This window comes from Bombina bombina, chromosome 10 (genome assembly GCF_027579735.1).
Source record: "Bombina bombina isolate aBomBom1 chromosome 10, aBomBom1.pri, whole genome shotgun sequence".
NCBI lineage: Eukaryota > Metazoa > Chordata > Amphibia > Anura > Bombinatoridae > Bombina > Bombina bombina.
The window spans coordinates 176740691-176760659 of NC_069508.1; the positions used below are offsets into that span (position 1 = coordinate 176740691).

Here is a 19969-nt window from a genome sequence, read left to right on the forward strand (position 1 = left end):
AAGTTCAACTTATCTAAACAACTTTATTATTGTTCAAAATTTTTTGAAGAGTGATAACAGAGCGTTATTTTTGTAATATTTATTTACAATTTGGATATGGCTTCATCTGGATCTGATAATATATAAATATTAATATAAAAACAATTATAAAGATTGACAACTAACAATACAAATTTAAATAGATTACTCTTTAATTACAGTCGACAAATTGGGCGCAATTTATGTACATGGAAATGAGAGACAAATTAGACGCCAGTTATGCTGTAAGTACAATGCTGATATTACTGCCTTTTATATATGTCTAGACTGGCGTCTAGATTGACTTTCCTATTGTTTTGTACCTTGCCCGCCACCTAAAAGGTGGCGAGGCAAAAATAGCGAGGTGGGAGCGGAAATTGTAGCGAGCGGACAAATAGATTTTTTAGTACATTCGTTTTTTGGCGAGTTGGTGGTCAAATGTGTCTAATTACAGTGAAAAATGGAGCGGTAGCGAGGTTTGGCGGATAAGTACGCTCGCAATTTTAAAGATGCGAGTTTTAACATAATTGACGGCTTTGTACATATCAGTTTGCGAGTTTTGACGCGAGATTTGTTGCGGGTAGCTCGCTGACTGCTTAGTACATGGAGCCCCAAGTGCAGGACGGGAGTCAGGACAGAGACTGGAGAGAGAGAGAGTGGGACCAGACCGGAGGACCATGGAGTGAGTCACAGTGAGTAGTCAGGGACTGGGCGTTCGCTGCACAGTACAGTCGCTCCTCTGCTTAGTGGTGTGGTGTGGTGTTATGCTAATGTGAGTGCTGCTTAGACTTTGTTCAAGTTGCTTAACAATCTGCCTGCAGTACTGACACAGCCTGGGATGGAGTCATCATTTTATTGCAGGGGGCTGGCTGGGGGCATCATTTTATTGCAGGGGGGGGTTGGCTGGGGGCATCATTTTATTGCAGGGGGAGCTGGCTGGGGGCATCATTTTATTGCAGGGGGGCTGGCTGGGTGCATCATTTTATTGCAGGGGGGGACTGGCTGGGGGCATCATTTTACTGCGGGGGGGGCTGGCTGGGGGCATCATTTTATTGCAAGGGGGGGCTGGCTGGGGGCATCATTTTATTGCAGGGGGCAGCTGGCTGGGGCATCATTTTATTGCAAGGGGGGCTGGCTGGGGCATCATTTTATTGTGGGGGGGCTGGCTGAGGGCATCATTTTATTGCGGCGGGGCTGGCTGGTGGCGTCATTTTATTGCAGGGGGCTGGCTGGGGGCATGACTTATGGCTGGGGGCATCATTTTATTGCTGGGTGCATCATTTTATTGCAGGGGTGGCTGGGGGCATCATTTTATTGCTGGGTGCCTCATTTTATTGCAGGGGGGCTGGCCTGGGGGCTTAATTTTATTGCTATGGGCATCATTTATTGCAGGGGGGCTGGAGGAATCATTTTATTGCTGGGGGTATCATTTTATTGCAGGGGGCTGCTGGGGGCATCATTTTATTGCAGGGGCTGCTGGGGGCATCATTTTATTGCAGGGGCTGCTGGGGGCATCATTTTATTGCTGGAGGGCATCATTTTACTGCAGCAGGGATGGGGGGCATCATTTTATTGCAGGGGTGCTGCTGGGGGCATCACTTATGGCTGAAGGCATAATTTTATTGCAGGAGGGCTGGGGGCATCATTTTATTGCAGGGGTGCTGGGAGCATCATTTTATTGCAGGGGAGCTGGGGGCATCATTTTATTGCAGGGGAGGCTGGGGGCATCATTTTATTGCAGGGGAGGCTGAGGAAATAATTTTATTGCTGGGTGCATCATTTTATTGCAGGGGGGCTCGCCTGGGGGCTTAATTTTATTGTTATGGGCATCATTTATTGCAGTGGGGCTGGGGGAATCATTTTATTTGCGGGGGGTATCATTTTATTGCAGGGGGCTGCTGGGGGCATCATTTTATTGCAGGGGGCTGCTGGGGGCATCATTTTATTGCAGCAGGGATGGGGGCATCATTTTATTGCAGGGGTGCTGCTGGGGGCATCACTTATGGCTGGAGGCATCATTTTATTGCAGGGGGGCTGGGAGTATCATTTTATTGCAGGGGGGCTGGGGGCATCATTTATTGCTGAGGCATCATTTATTACAGAGGGGGGCTGGGAGCATCATTTTATTGCAGGGGGGGCTGGGGGCATCATTTTATTGCAGGGGGGACTGGGGGCATAATTTATTGCTGAGGCATCATTTATTACAGAGGGGGGCTGGGAGCATCATTTTATTGCAGGGGGGCTGGGGGCATCATTTATTGCTGAGGCATCATTTATTACAGAGGGGGAATGGGAGCAACATTTTATTGCAGGGGCTGGGGCATCATTTTATTGCAGGGGGGCTGGGGCATCATTTTATTGCAGGGGGCATCATTTATTACAGAGGGGGGCTGGGAGCATAATTTGATTGCAGGGGTGCTGGGGGGGAATCATTTATTGCTGGGGCATAATTTATTACAGAGGGGGGCTGGGAGCATAATGTTATTGCAGGGGTGCTGGGGGTATCAGTTTATTGCTGAAAGCATCATTTTATTGCAGGGGGCATCATTTTATTGCAGAGGGCTGCTGTGGGCATCATTTTACTGCTGGGGGCATCATTTATGGCTGGAGGCATAATTTTATTGCAGGAGGGCTGGGGGCATCATTTTATTGCAGGGGGCTGAGGAAATAATTTTATTGCTGGGGGCATCATTTTATTACAGGGGGGCTAGCCTGGGAGCTTCATTTTATTGCTATGGGCATCATTTTATTGCAGGGGTGCTCAGGGCATCATTTTATTGCAGGGGGGCTGAGGGCATCATTTTATTGCTGGGGTATAATTTTATTGCTGGGGTGCTGGGACCATCATTTTATTGCAGGGGGGCTGGGAGCATCATTTTATTGCAGGGGGGCTGGGAGCATCATTTATTGCTGAGGCATAATTTATTACAGAGGGGAGCTGGGAGCATCATTTTATTGCAGGGGGGCTGGGAGCATCATTTTATTGCAGGGGGTTGCTGGGGGCATCATTTTATTGCAGCAGGGGTGGGGGCATCATTTTATTGCAAGGGGGGCTGGCTGGGGCATCATTTTATTGCAAGGGGGGCTGGCTGGGGCATCATTTTATTGTGGGGGGGCTGGCTGAGGGCATCATTTTATTGCGGGGGGGCTGGCTGGTGGCATCATTTTATTGCAGGGGGCTGGCTGGGGGCATGACTTATGGCTGGGGGCATCATTTTATTGCTGGGTGCATCATTTTATTGCAGGGGTGGCTGGGGGCATCATTTTATTGCTGGGTGCCTCATTTTATTGCAGGGGGGCTGGCCTGGGGGCTTAATTTTATTGCTATGGGCATCATTTATTGCAGGGGGGCTGGAGGAATCATTTTATTGCTGGGGGTATCATTTTATTGCAGGGGGCTGCTGGGGGCATCATTTTATTGCAGGGGCTGCTGGGGGCATCATTTTATTGCAGGGGCTGCTGGGGGCATCATTTTATTGCTGGAGGGCATCATTTTACTGCAGCAGGGATGGGGGGCATCATTTTATTGCAGGGGTGCTGCTGGGGGCATCATTTTATTGCAGGGGTGCTGCTGGGGGCATAACTTATGGCTGAAGGCATAATTTTATTGCAGGAGGGCTGGGGGCATCATTTTATTGCAGGGGTGCTGGGAGCATCATTTTATTGCAGGGGAGCTGGGGGCATCATTTTATTGCAGGGGAGGCTGGGGGCATCATTTTATTGCAGGGGAGGCTGAGGAAATAATTTTATTGCTGGGTGCATCATTTTATTGCAGGGGGGCTCGCCTGGGGGCTTAATTTTATTGCTATGGGCATCATTTATTGCAGTGGGGCTGGGGGAATCATTTTATTTGCGGGGGGTATCATTTTATTGCAGGGGGCTGCTGGGGGCATCATTTTATTGCAGGGGGCTGCTGGGGGCATCATTTTATTGCAGCAGGGATGGGGGCATCATTTTATTGCAGGGGTGCTGCTGGGGGCATCACTTATGGCTGGAGGCATCATTTTATTGCAGGGGGGCTGGGAGTATCATTTTATTGCAGGGGGGCTGGGGGCATCATTTATTGCTGAGGCATCATTTATTACAGAGGGGGGCTGGGAGCATCATTTTATTGCAGGGGGGGCTGGGGGCATCATTTTATTGCAGGGGGGACTGGGGGCATAATTTATTGCTGAGGCATCATTTATTACAGAGGGGGGCTGGGAGCATCATTTTATTGCAGGGGGGCTGGGGGCATCATTTATTGCTGAGGCATCATTTATTACAGAGGGGGAATGGGAGCAACATTTTATTGCAGGGGCTGGGGCATCATTTTATTGCAGGGGGCATAATTTATTACAGAGGGGGGCTGGGAGCATAATTTGATTGCAGGGGTGCTGGGGGGGAATCATTTATTGCTGGGGGCATAATTTATTACAGAGGGGGGCTGGGAGCATAATGTTATTGCAGGGGTGCTGGGGGTATCAGTTTATTGCTGAAAGCATCATTTTATTGCAGGGGGCATCATTTTATTGCAGAGGGCTGCTGTGGGCATCATTTTACTGCTGGGGGCATCATTTATGGCTGGAGGCATAATTTTATTGCAGGAGGGCTGGGGGCATCATTTTATTGCAGGGGGCTGAGGAAATAATTTTATTGCTGGGGGCATCATTTTATTACAGGGGGGCTAGCCTGGGAGCTTCATTTTATTGCTATGGGCATCATTTTATTGCAGGGGTGCTCAGGGCATCATTTTATTGCAGGGGGGCTGAGGGCATCATTTTATTGCTGGGGTATAATTTTATTGCTGGGGTGCTGGGACCATCATTTTATTGCAGGGGGGCTGGGAGCATCATTTTATTGCAGGGGGGCTGGGAGCATCATTTATTGCTGAGGCATAATTTATTACAGAGGGGAGCTGGGAGCATCATTTTATTGCAGGGGGGCTGGGAGCATCATTTTATTGCAGGGGGTTGCTGGGGGCATCATTTTATTGCAGCAGGGATGGGGGCATCATTTTATTGCAGGTTTGCTGCTGGGGGCATCATTTTATTGCAGGGGTGCTGCTGGGGGCATCATTTTATTGCAGGGGTGCTGCTGGGGCCATCACTTATGGCTGGAGGCATAATTTTATTGCAGGAGGGCTGGGAGCAACATTTTATTGCAGGGGGGCTTGGGGCATCATTTTATTGCAGGGGGCTTGGGGCATCATTTTATTGCTGTGGGCATCATTTATTACAGAGGGGGCTGGGAGCATAATTTAATTGCAGGGGTGCTGAGGGGGAATCATTTATTGCTGGGGGCATAATTTATTACAGAGGGGGGCTGGGAGCATAATGTTATTGCAGGGGTGCTGGGGGCATCAGTTTATTGCTGGGAGCATTATTTTATTGCAGGGGGCTGCTGTGGGCATCATTTTATTGCAGGGGGCTGCTGGGGGGCATCATTTATGGCTGGAGGCATACTTTTATTGCAGGAGGGCTGGGGCATACTTTTATTGCATGAGGGCTGGGGGCATCATACTATTGCAGGGGGGCTGAGGAAATAATTTTATTGCTGGGGGCATCATTTTATTACAGGGGGCTCGCCTGGGGGCTTCATTTTATTGCTATGGGGATCATTTTATTGCAGGGGGGCTCAGGGCATCATTTTATTGCAGGGGGGCTGGGGGCATCATTTTATTGCTGGGATATCATTTTATTGCTGGGGTGCTGGGAGCATCATTTTATTGCAGTGGGGCTAGGAGCATCATTTTATTGCAAGGGGGCTGGGAGCATCATTTTATTGCAGGGGGGCTGGGAGCATCATTTAATTGCAGGGGGCTGGTAGCATCATTTATGGATGGAGGCATAATTTTATTGCAGGAGGGCTGGGAGCATCATTTTATTACAGGGGGCTGGGAGCATCATTTTATTGCAGGGGGGCTGGGAGCATCATTTTATTGCAGGGAGGCTGGGAGCATCATTTATTGCTGAGGCATAATTTATTACAGAGGGGGGCTGGGAGCATCATTTTATTACAGAGGGGGGCTGGGAGCATCATTTTATTGCAGGGGGATGTGAGCATCATTTATTGCAGGGGGCTGGGAGCATCATTGTATTGCAGGGGGGCTGGGAGCATCATTTTATTGCAGGGGGGCTGGGAGCATCATTTTATTGCAGGGGGGCTGGGAGCACCATTTTATTGCAGGGGGGCTGAGAGCACCATTTTATTGCAGGGGGCTGGGAGCACCATTTTATTGCAGGGGGGCTGGGAGCACCATTTTATTGCAGGGGCATAATTTATTACAGAGGGCATCTGGGAGCATAATTTTATTGCAGGGGTGCTGGGGGGAATCATTTATTGCTGAGGGCATAATTTTATTGCAGGGGGCTGGGAGCATCATTTTATTGCTGGGGCATAATTTGTTACAGAGGGGGGCTGGGAGCATCATTTTATTGCATGGGGGCTGGGAGCATCATTTTATTGCATGGGGGCTGGGAGCATCATTTTATTGCAGGGGGGCTGGGAGCACTATTTTATTGCAGGGGGGCTGAGAGCACCATTTTATTGCAGGGGGGCTGGGAGCACCATTTTATTGCAGGGGGGCTGGGAGCACCATTTTATTGCAGGGCATAATTTATTACAGAGGGGGGCTGGGAACATAATTTTATTGCAGGGGTGCTGGGGGGAATCATTTATTGATGGGGGCATAATTTTATTGCAGGGGGGCTGGGAGCATCATTTTATTGCTGGGCATAATTTATTACAGAGGGGGGCTGGGAGCATCAGTTTATTGCTGGGAACATCATTTTATTGCAGGTGTGCTGGGGGCATCAGTTTATTGCTGGGAACATCATTTTATTGCAGGGTGCTGGGGGCATCATTTTATTGCTGGGAGCATCATTTTATTGCAGGGGTGCTGGGGGCATCATTTTATTGCAGTGGAGCTGGGATATCATTTATGATTTGACCGCTGATTGGTGTGGTGCATGTTACGTGAGGTGTCACTAATAGAAGCTCAATAACAAAGCTTGGCATACCATCATGTGTCACAATACCTCAATATATGGATTTTAAATTGTATAAAGTAAATACACAACTGTAATTTGCAGCTAACCAGCTTGCCTTAGTTACAGTAAGTACCTGTCTGCAAATAAGCTTAAGCAATTTAAACCATTTCAGTTGCTTCCCATTTCTATACATTTTTGCTTTGGGTTTTCATGGTTTTAACATCTGTAAGATTAAGTGGATATTGGACATCAATGTCTAATGTCTACATCAAAGAATGTAACTGCAAAGTTAAACTTTACTTTCATTCGGCTAGATTTAGAGTTTTGTCGGTAACGACCCGCGTAGCTAACGCTGGCTTTTTTCTGGCCGCACCTTTTAAATAACTCTGGTATTGAGAGTCCACAGAATGGCTGCGTTAGGCTCCAAAAAAGGAGCGTAGAGCATATTTAACGCAACTTCAACTCTCGATACCAGAGTTGCTTACGGACGCGGCCAGCTTAAAAAACGTGCTCGTGCACGATTCCCCCATAGAAAACAATGGGGCTGTTTGAGCTGAAAAAAAACCTAACACCTGCAAAAAAGCCGCGTTCAGCTCCTAACGCAGCCCCATTGTTTGCTATGGGGAAACACTTCCTACGTCTGCACCTAACACTCTAACATGTACCCCGAGTCTAAACACCCCTAACCTTACACTTATTAACCCCTAATCTGCCACCCCCGCTATCGCTGACCCCTGCATATTATTTTTAACCCCTAATCTGCCGCTCCGTACACCCCCGCCACCTACATTATCCCTATGTACCCCTAATCTGCTGCCCTAACATCGCCGACCCCTATATTATATTTATTAACCCCTAATCTGCCGCCCCCAACGTCGCCTCCACCTAACTACACTTATTAACCCCTAATCTACCGACCGGACCTGAGCGCTACTATAATAAATGTATTAACCCCTAATCCACCTCACTCCCGCCTCAATAACCCTATAATAAATAGTATTAACCCCTAATCTGCCCTCCCTAACATTGCCGACACCTAACTTCAAGTATTAACCCCTAATCTGCCGACAGGAGCTCATCGCTATTCTAATAAATGGATTAACCCCTAAAGCTAAGTCTAACCCTAACACTAACACCCCCCTAAGTTAAATATAATTTAAATCTAATAAAATAAATTAACTCTTATTAAATAAATTATTCCTATTTAAAGCTAAATACTTACCTGAAAAATAAATCCTAATATAGCTACAATATAAATTATAATTATATTATAGCTATTTTAGGATTTATATTTATTTTACAGGTAACTTTGTATTTATTTTAACCAGGTACAATAGCTATTAAATAGTTAAGAACTATTTAATAGCTAAAATAGTTAAAATAATTACAAAATTACCTGTAAAATAAATCCTAACCTAAGTTACAATTAAACCTAACACTACACTATCAATAAATTAATTAAATAAAATACCTACAATTATCTACAATTAAACCTAACACTACACTATCAATAAATAAATTAAATACAATTCCTACAAAGAAATACAATTAAATAAACTAACTAAAGTACAAAAAATAAAAAAGAACTAAGTTACAAAAAATAAAAAAATATTTACAAACATTAGAAAAAAATTACAACAATTTTAAACTAATCACACCTACTCTAAGCCCCCTAATAAAATAACAAAGCCCCCAAAATAAAAAAATGCCCTACCCTATTCTAAATTACAACAGTTTAAAACTCTTTTACCTTACCAGCCCTGAACAGGGCCCTTTGCGGGGCATGCCCCAAAGAATTCAGCTCTTTTGCCTGTAAAAAAAACACATACAATACCCCCCCCAACATTACAACCCACCACCCACATACCCCTAATCTAACCCAAACCCCCCTTAAATAAACCTAACACTAAGCCCCTGAAGATCTTCCTACCTTATCTTCACCATACCAGGTTCACCGATCGATCCAGAAGAGCTCCTCCGATGTCGTGATCCAAGCCCAAGCGGGGGGCTGAAGAGGTCCATGATCCGGCTGAAGTCTTCATCCAAGCGGGAGCTGAAGAGGTCCATGATCTGGCTGAAGTCTTCTATCAACGGCATCTTCAATCTTCTTTCTTCAGGATCCGTGTTCATTCCGCCGACGCGGAACATCCATCTTCACCGACGACTTCCCGACGAATGACGGTTCCTTTAAGGGACGTCATCCAAGATGGCGTCCCTCGAATTCCGATTGGCTGATAGGATTCTATCAGCCAATCGGAATTAAGGTAGGAAAATTCTGATTGGCTGATGGAATCAACCAATCAGAATCAAGTTCAATCCGATTGGCTGATCCGATCAGCCAATCTGATTTAGCTTGCATTCTATTGGCTGTTCCGATCAGCCAATAGAATGCGAGCTCAATCTGATTGGCTGATCGGATCAGCCAATCGGATTGAACTTGATTCTGATTGGCTGATTCCATCAGCCAATCAGAATTTTCCTACCTTAATTCCGATTGGCTGATAGAATCCTATCAGCCAATTGGAATTCGAGGGACGCCATCTTGGATGACGTCCCTTAAAGGAACCGTCATTCGTCGGGAAGTCGTCGGTGAAGATGGATGTTCCGCGTCGGCAGAATGAACACGGATCCTGAAGAAAGAAGATTGAAGATGCCGTTGATAGAAGACTTCAGCCGGATCATGGACCTCTTCAGCTCCCTCTTGGATGAAGACTTCCGCCGGATCATGGACCTCTTCAGCCCCCCGCTTGGGCTTGGATCACGACATCGGAGGAGCTCTTCTGGATCGATCGGTGAACCTGGTATGGTGAAGATAAGGTAGGAAGATCTTCAGGGGCTTAGTGTTAGGTTTATTTAAGGGGGGTTTGGGTTAGATTAGGGGTATGTGGGTGGTGGGTTGTAATGTTGGGGGGGGTATTGTATGTGTTTTTTTTTACAGGCAAAAGAGCTGAATTCTTTGGGGCATGCCCCGCAAAGGGCCCTGTTCAGGGCTGGTAAGGTAAAAGAGCTTTGAACTGTTGTAATTTAGAATAGGGTAGGGCATTTTTTTACTTTGGGGGGCTTTGTTATTTTATTAGGGGGCTTAGAGTAGGTGTAATTAGTTTAAAATTGTAATTTTTTTCTAATGTTTGTAAATATTTTTTTATTTTTTGTAACTTAGTTCTTTTTTATTTTTTGTACTTTAGTTAGTTTATTTAATTGTATTTATTTGTAGGAATTGTATTTAATTTATTTATTGATAGTGTAGTGTTAGGTTTAATTGTAGATAATTGTAGGTATTTTATTTAATTAATTTATTGATAGTGTAGTGTTAGGTTTAATTGTAACTTAGGTTAGGATTTATTTTACAGGTAATTTTGAAATTATTTTAACTATTTTAGCTATTAAATAGTTCTTAACTATTTAATAGCTATTGTACCTGGTTAAAATAAATACAAAGTTGCCTGTAAAATAAATATAAATCCTAAAATAGCTATAATATAATTATAATTTATATTGTAGCTATATTAGGGTTTATTTTACAGGTAAGTATTTAGCTTTAAATAGGAATAATTTATTTAATAAGAGTTAATTTATTTCGTTAGATTTAAATTATATTTAACTTAGGGGGGTGTTAGTGTTAGGGTTAGACTTAGCTTTAGGGGTTAATCCATTTATTAGAATAGCGGCGAGATTCGGTCGGCAGATTAGGGGTTAATAATTGAAGTTAGGTGTCGGCGATGTTAGGGAGGGCAGATTAGGGGTTAATACTATTTATTATAGGGTTATTGAGGCGGGAGTGAGGCAGATTAGGGGTTAATAACTTTATTATAGTAGCGGTGAGATCCGCTCGGCAGATTAGGGGTTAATAAGTGTAGGCAGGTGGAGGCGACGTTGAGGGGGCAGATTAGGGGTTAATAAATATAATATAGGGTTCGGCGGTGTTAGGGGCAGCAGATTAGGGGTGCATAGCTATAATGTAGCTGGCGGCGGCGTGCGGACGGCAGATTAGGGGTTAATAAGTGTAGGCAGGTGGAGGCGACGTTGTGGGGGGCAGGTTAGGGGTTAATAAATATAATATAGGGGTCGGCGGTGTTAGGGGCAGCAGATTAGGGGTACATAAGTATAACGTAGGTGGCGGTCGGCAGATTAGGGGTTAAAAAAATGTAATCGAGTGGCGGCGATGTGGGGGGACCTCGGTTTAGGGGTACATAGGTAGTTTATGGGTGTTAGTGTACTTTAGAGCACAGTAGTTAAGAGCTTTATGTTGGTTTAATTGTAAAAAGGTTATTGGTGCGCAAATCTTACCCCTGCATAAACACTACTCTGTTCCCAAAAAAGTACAGTGTAAAAGGATTTTATTAGTAGAAAAATTGTGTGAATGCGCATAAACAGCACGGGGATAATGGTGAATTAGTTATTTAAGCAAAACCGGGTTGGTTTAGTATATTTCTTCTAAATAGGATATACTAGTTTTAGCTATAGTGATCAATGCTGACTAAGCATATTTGGTGTAAATGCTATATAGCTTAAATTTAAGATACTATTTAGATAGAATAAAAATCAAAAAACAAGGATTCAGATTGGCATTGCTATTAGCAAAACTTGAATGGGTATTTGGACCTATAAAGTCCTGCGTACCTATGATCCAAGTTCAAGCTGGATCTTAACTAGTGATACGTTTGTAACATAAAAAGTATCAAGCACTATGTAATTATAGGCTGGATTAAATGCGGTATAGCTATATCAATAGATTTACACTTATTGTACTTTCTAAATTGAAATATATACCATAAAATAATACAGAGTGGAAAATAAACAACAATCTTGAGCAAATATATTATTACAATTTATTGCACATATACTTTGAAAACATATAAATAAAACCCTGTGGTGACCGGTCACTGAGTAAAAATCAACGTGATACTAAAGAAAGAATAACAAACATTTCCAGTTTTTACTACCTACGGGTACGGAGGATTGCGAAGGATACAAGTGGGACTACTTCCACAAGCTGAGCACTCTGCGCAGAGTTAAGAAGCAAGGAGCAAGGATATCGGACGGATCTACTTCACCTAACCTCAGACGTAGCGTGTGATGTCACCAACTAGCCGCAAGCTGTAGAGACACTAGTGCTACCGCAGTAAGGTACAACCGCAGAACAGGTAAGCACTTCAGAGTGTATCAGCCCGGCAGTGTGGTTAGACTAACACGGTCTGAAAAGTAGACTTTTAATTATTTCAAGAAATCTAACGTACATCACGATTTTGAAAGAACTGGGCATATATAGAAAGATAAAAGCCTCACCAAAACTCTACGATAAACTTTATCAACAGGAACGAAATTTTACTTTCTTAACTTCTCTCATTGGAACTTTTATAGGAATCAAACATATAGGTTCAAGAGGGAATCTTATTCAAAATTATTCCAAGATTTTTACCGATTTTTAACCATACGTTTTTTACTCAGTGACCGGTCACCACAGGGTTTTATTTATATGTTTTCAAAGTATATGTGCAATAAATTGTAATAATATATTTGCTCAAGATTGTTGTTTATTTTCCACTCTGTATTATTTTATGGTATATATTTCAATTTAGAAAGTACAATAAGTGTAAATCTATTGATATAGCTATACCGCATTTAATCCAGCCTATAATTACATAGTGCTTGATACTTTTTATGTTACAAACGTATCACTAGTTAAGATCCAGCTTGAACTTGGATCATAGGTACGCAGGACTTTATAGGTCCAAATACCCATTCAAGTTTTGCTAATAGCAATGCCAATCTGAATCCTTGTTTTTTGATTTTTATTCTATCTAAATAGTATCTTAAATTTAAGCTATATAGCATTTACACCAAATATGCTTAGTCAGCATTGATCACTATAGCTAAAACTAGTATATCCTATTTAGAAGAAATATACTAAACCAACCCGGTTTTGCTTAAATAACTAATTCACCATTATCCCCGTGCTGTTTATGCGCATTCACACAATTTTTCTACTAGTTAAGAGCTTTATAAACCGGCATTAGCCCAGAAAGCTCTTAACTACTGACTTTTTTCTGCGGCTGGAGTTTTGTCGTTAGATTTCTAACGCTCACTTCAGACACGACTCTAAATACCGGAGTTAGAAAGATCCCATTGAAAAGATAGGATACGCAATTGACGTAAGGGGATCTGCGGTATGGAAAAGTCGCGGCTGAAAAGTGAGCGTTAGACCCTTTCCTGACTGACTCCAAATACCGGCGGTAGCCTAAAACCAGCGTTAGGAGCCTCTAACGCTGGTTTTCACGGCTATCGCCAAACTCTAAATCTAGGCCATTGTAACTTGGTGTAACTAAGGTACTTTTTGTTTAAATGTAATGCCAGATTTGTTTTCAGTTGCATATAAAATGCACAATGTACACTACCTAACTGCTTTCTATAATGGTTAGGGCTATGAATCAAACCTTATTACAACAGGTAGCTGCCATACCTCGGTATTCTAAATAAAGCATTAACATCAAAATTTTACAAGTATTTCTATTACCCTTTAGAGTGTGTGGTTGGTTGGTTTGTGTGTGTGTGTGTGTGTGGTTGGTTGGTGGGTGCATGTGTGTGGTTGGTTGGTTGGTTGGTGAGGGGGGTGTGTGTGTGGTTGCCGCATTTCTTTAAGTATTTATTGTTCTGGGTAGAGGCCACTGCGCTGTCATTCTGCCTATGGACCTGCACTTGCTAGGGCCGGCCCTGGCGTCTCTGTAATGTTCCTGTTATCATAAGAAAACACAAAATAAGGCCCAGTTCAACTCAACTGTCCCTAATTGTCAGCATAATTCTTCATTATATACATAAACAGTTATTCCAATAGTACAAATGGTTTATTGCAGTATATACAATGCTATAGTGCTCCACATTAGTGGATTTGTTTTGTTTTGTTGTTTTAAAATGTTGTGCATTACCTTTACATTATTTTTCTCCCATTTTTTCAATTAATTTTAAAACTGGGGGCGTGGTTGGAGGCGGAGACTGGGCGGGGGTTGGAAGCGGAGACAAAGGGGCCCCATTTTGTCATCCTGCCTTGGGCCCCGCAATGGCTAGGGCCGGCCCTGGAGGGAGGGGGGGAATAAATGTTGGGCAAGGGATCTGGGAGGGGGAGGGGGGGGCAGCTACACTACAAAAAATGGTTTATTATATATAAAAAATAAATAAAGCACATTTTTTTTGGCAAACTGCCAGTACCCAAAATGGCGGCAAATAGGTAGAGGGGGAAGGGTTAGAGAGATGTATGGGGGGATCAGGGAGGTTGGGGTCTAAAGGGGAGATCAATCACTGCAGACTAAATATATTTTTTTTTAATTAAAAATAATAATAATTAATCCCTTTTATTTTTGTACTGGCAGACTTTCTGTCAGTAATTAAGATGGTGGTGACAAGTGTGGGTTGAGGGAGGGAAGAGAGCTGTTTGAGGGGGGTCAAGGAGGGATCAGGAGGTGGGATGTGTCAGGAGGCTGATCTCTACACTAAATCTAAAATTAACGCTGCAAGCTACCTAATTAACTCCTTCACTGCTGGGCATAATACAAGTGTGGTGCGCAGCAGCATTTAGCAACCTTCTAATTACCAAAAGCAATGCCAAAGCCATATATGTCTGCTATTTCTGAACAAAGGGAATCCCAGAGAAGCATTTACAACTATTTGTGCCATGATTGCACAAGCTGTTTGTAAATAATTTCAATGAAAAACCTAAAATTGTGAAAAAGTTAACAATTTTTTTTATTTGATCGCATTTGGCGGTTTAATGGTGGCATGAAATATACCAAAATGAGCCTAGATCAATACTTTGGGTTGTCTACTACACTACACTAAAGCTAAAATTAACCCTACAAGCTCTCTAATTAACCCCTTAACTGCTGGGCGTAATACAAGTGTGGTGCGCAGCGGCATTTAGCGGCCTTCTAATTATCAAAAAACAAAGCCATATATGTCTGCTATTTCTGAACAAAGGGGATACCAGAGAATCATTTACAACCATTTGTTCCATAATTGCACAAACTGTTTGTAAATAATTTCAGTGAGAAACCTAAAGTTTGTGAACAAGTTTGTGAAAAAAGTTTGTGAAAAAGTGAACGATTTTTTTTAATTTAATTGCATTGGGCGGTGAATTGGTGGCATGAAATATACCAAAATGGGCCTAGATTAATACTTTGGGTTGTCTACTTAAAAAAATATATACATGTCAAGGGATATTCAGAGATTCCTGATAGATATCAGTGTTCCAATGTAACTAGCGCTAATTTTGAAAAACAAAAATGATTTTTAAATAGCAAAGTGCTACTTGTATTTATTGCCCTATAACTTCAAAAAAAGCAAAGAACATGTAAACATTGGGTATTTCTATACTCAGGACAAAATTTAGAAACTATTTAGAATGGGAGTTTTTTGGTGGTTGTAGATTTGTAACAGATTTTGTGGGTCAAAGTTAGAAAAAGTGTGTTTTTTCCAAGTTTTCATGATATTTTATAATTTATTATAGTAAAGATATGATAAAAATAATAGTATCTTTAGAAAGTCCATTTAATGGCAAGAAAAATGGTATATAATATGTGTGCGTACAGTAAATGAGTAAGAGGAAAATTACAGCTAAACACAAACACTGCAGAAATGTAAAAATAGCCTTGGTCCCAAACGGTCAGAAAAATGGAAAAGTGCTGTGGTCAATAAGGGGTTAAAGGGATACTAAACTCAGGTTTTTTTTCTTTAATGATTCAGAAAGAGCATGCAATTTTAAAGGGACACTGAAACCAAATGTTTTCTTTTGTTATTCAGATAGAGCATGCAATTTTAAGCAACATTCTAATTTACTACCATTAGCAAATGTTCTTCATTCTCTTGGTATCTTTATTTGAAAAGCAAGAATGTAAGTTTAGATGCCGGACCATTTTGGTGAACAACCTGGGTTGTTCTTGCTGATTGGTGGATACATTCATTCACCAATAAACAAGTGCTGTCCAAGGTTCTAGACTTTCTTTTTCAAATAAAGATAGCAAGAGAACGAAGAAAATTTTTCTTTGATCTGTTGCCATCTCAATTACAAAGCAGGAATGTAAAGCTTAGGAGCCAGCCCATTAAAGGTTCAGAACCTGGCTTACGCTTGCTTATTAAGTGTAGAAAAAAAGACTAACTGTTCTTGAAGGTGGTTCTTTTTTCAGGACAAAATTTAGAAACTATCTAGCATGGGAGTTTTTTGGTGGTTGTAGATAATGTGTAACAGATTTTGAGAGTCAAAGTTAGAAAAAGTGTGTTTTTTTCCATTTTTTTCATCATATTTTATAAATTGTTTTAAAGTAAATTATAAGACATGATGAAAATAATGGCATCTTTAGAAAGTCCATTTAATGGCGAGAAAAACAGTATATAATATGTATGGGTACAGTAAATGAGTAAGAGGAAAATTATAGCTAAACACAAACACCGCAGAAATGTAAAAATAGCCTTGGTCCCAAATGGTCAGAAAATGGAAAAGTGCTTTGCTTCTTAAGGGGTTAAAGGGACACTAAACCCATTTTTTTTTCTTTCATTATTCAGATAGAGTAGCAATTTTAAGCAACTTTTTAATTTATTCCTATTATCAATTTTTCTTCGTTCTGTTGCTATGTTTATTACAAAGCAGTAATGTAAAGCTTAGGAGCAAGCCAATTTAAGGTTCAGAACCTGACTTATGCTTGCTTATTAAGTGTAGAAAAAAAGACCTACTGCTCTTGAAGGTGGATCTTTTTCAGGACCCCTTATTTAGCTTTGTGGCAGTTAAAGAGTGGATACATAGCTCCCAGTTGAACCCTGACCAACTTTTTTCTAAGGATGTAAATAGTTGCCTTAAAACCAGGGGTGGCAAGAGGTAGATCGCGGTCTACCAGTGGACCATGAGTGAATTTTGAGGTGACCGCCTGGAAGATTTTAAAAGTCGGCATAATAAGAGAAACATTTCTCACACATCTAGATTCTGAGTAAAGAGCCTCGCCACCATAGATGTATGAGAAATTTTATCTTATGCAGACTTTTGAAATCGGTTATGAGTCTATAACGGTGGTAAGTATACTTCAGCATGCTGTAGCTGAACTCGCTGCCCCAGCTTTGGTTACTGCCTGTCCCAAACTCTCCTACTTTTCGTCTCAAGAGCGGTCAGTCCATAGTACAGATTCTTCATGCGCCAGGCTGAGATGCTGCTCGGTATCCCTGGGCTTGGCAGTTCCAGGTCCTGCTCTGTCTGATATTCTGCTGCTACTTTCTAGTTCTGTCCTCTGTTACTTGTCACCAGGCTCTGCTGGGTGAATGGTCTGGTGTTTTTTTTCCCAGGATCTGTTACTCCCCCTCAGGTTCTTTTATTTACTCTGTACCAGGCTTTGATGCTGCTCTCTGATACTTTCTCTGAAAGACTAATATCAGCTGTACTTTGTGCTAGTTTCTGCAGCTTTCTGTCCCCAGAATTTGTTGTCACCAAATTGTGCAGGTCAGTGCTGTTGCTGCTATACCAGTCTCTGGTTGCTGTGTAAGGCGGTACAGAGCCTGCAGGTCCTGCCTCTGTCACTGTCCCAACTACAGCTAGTAGTAGACGGATGGAGAGCAGCCAACAGTACCTGCCCCCTAATCAACCTGACATGGCGTCCAGCCAAATAAAAAATTACTTTGTGGAATGAGTCTGTCTATGATTAGCTGAGAATAGTTCATTGTCATTGTTGTACCTGAGCTGTGGGTTTCCCATGTTTTCCAGGCTTGACTACTCCGCTAGCCCTAGATTTGAGCCATCTTGATTGTGAGACTACTTAATCATATGCAGGCACGGTACACAGATAAGGTTGCTTAATGGTCCCATCATGACTCTCACAGTAAGTAAAGAGTGCGGGTCCTATTTGAGGCAAAAATAAAATTTTCAGCCAGAGACTGGTGTTTTTTTTTTTTAGTTAGGTGACAACGTCACTTGGAATAAACTTAGAGGTAGCCCTTGCCTTACAAAAGTCTGTCCACCCCTGCCTTAAATGCTATGAACTGATCTCAGGTGGAGTCTGAAGCAGCACGAATGTTACCCGCAGCTCAGGGACTTCACAAGTTTCTACAAATCTGAAAACATATGTTCCCGTAGTTCAATAAATATTACATGCGCACTGCACAGGGAGTCATACAACGCAGGTCATGTTCTCCTGGTGCTGTCAATCATAAAATTGTATTCTCTATCTGAATCATGAAAGAAAAAGTCATTTGTAGCTGCAGTATTAGTTGCTGCATCTTATTCATAGTCACTTAGGGATGGGTGAATGTGTTTATATTCGAATTTGAATATTAAAACAAATGTTATTGTAGAAATTCAAATGCTATTTACAGTTTTCGAATGTCACTTTTGAATTCGAATGTTCATAATTAGAAATTTTGAATGTAACATTTGATTTAACAAATACTATTTAGAAGTTTAATAGTTCATGTGGTAGGTTATTTAGTAAATTGATACACAATAGATATAAATATATAAATTTGAATATTCCATAATTTGAATATTACATTTAAAGAAAGCAATAGAAATACTATACATAAAATAATGTTGTACAAACATTCAAAATTCGAAACAAACAAATTTGTTAAAATTTGTTTTATTTTCAGAATGTTTTGCGAAACATTCGCCCATCCCTAGTCTCTAACAGAGGGAAAATAAATACTCATGAGTGGTCCTTTATGGAACTTTCCATCTACTCACCAAGGGCTTCAGAATAAATGAAAGTATCTTCTTCAGTGGTCTTGGAATGTTGTACATAAATACTTGATCTTTAAGATTTGGGTCCACAATGTTAGGTTTACTATAGAGGGAATCAGAAATACACAAGAAAACAACTCAAAGATTTCACTTAAAGTAAAAGTTGAAATTACACTTTCATGATTTAGATTGTACAGTTTTGAAGAACTTTCCAATTTAGTTCTATAATCAGATTTACCTATTTTTTTCTCTTGGTCTCTTTTGTTGAAACATAACTCCTTCCCATGAGCGCATACTGAGGTAGGCTCAGGGTCGTGCTCGTGTAACTTAAAGGGACAGTATAGTCAAAATTAAACTTTCATTATTCAGATAGGACATGTAATTTTAATCAACTTTCCAATTTACTTTTATCATCAAATTTGCTTTTTTTCTCTTGGTATTCTTAGTTTAAACTAAACCTAGGTAGGCTCATATGCTAATTTCTAAGCCCTTGAGGGCTGCCTCTTATTACATGCTTTTTAAATTGTTTTTCCCAACAAAAGACTTTGTAGTTCACGTGGGCCATATAGATAACACTGTGCTCAGGCACAGGGGGTTATTTAAGATTTAGCACAGTCACAGTCATGTGATCAGGGGGCTGGAAGAAGGTTCCTAGATACAAGGTAATCACAGAGGTAAAAAGTATATTAATATAACTGTGTTGGTTATGCAAAACTGGGGAATGAGTAATAAAGGGATTATTTATCTTTTAAAACAATAACAATTCTATGGTAAGACTGTCCCTTTAACTGTTGCAAACACTGCAGCCATTTAGTGCTTAACCCTTTCGTGACAGGGTTAAAGTGTCTACATCGGAACACCTGTTCCGATGTAGACAAATTGAAACTACGCGATCGTGCATACGATCGCGAGATTTCAATTATTGGATCGCATCTGGGGGGCGTCCCTACAACCCTAGGAACGCCCTCCAGACCGCGATCAAGTCCTTGAAGCGCAGAAGGCTTCAGGACAGCCGTTTGATATGACGTTCTATTCCGTCATAACGGCTTTAAAGCCCAGTGTAAATATGACGGAATAGAACGGCATAACGGCGTTAAAAGGTTAAAGGGACAGTTTACTCAAAAAATGTCTCCCCTTTAATTTGTTCCCAATGATCCACTTTACCTGTTGGAGTGTATTAAATTGTTTACAAGTAGCTCCTTTACCCTTATATTGGCATTTGAAATTGTTAATTTAGCATGTGGTATCCCCACCTATTCTGAAAGTTTGTGGCCGC

General features: G+C 41.7%; 1 protein-coding gene across 2 annotated transcripts in view; it reads right to left on the reverse strand.

Annotated features, from left to right (window-relative positions):
• Window positions 1-19969, reverse strand: part of LOC128641012 (vitamin D3 hydroxylase-associated protein) — a 235445-nt gene that overhangs the window by 98235 nt on the left and 117241 nt on the right. For both annotated transcript variants that reach the window (XM_053693530.1, XM_053693529.1), the window contains exon 10: window positions 18697-18796. In XM_053693530.1, the coding sequence (XP_053549505.1) occupies window positions 18697-18796 (100 nt within the window). The remainder of the gene's footprint in view (window positions 1-18696; window positions 18797-19969) is intronic.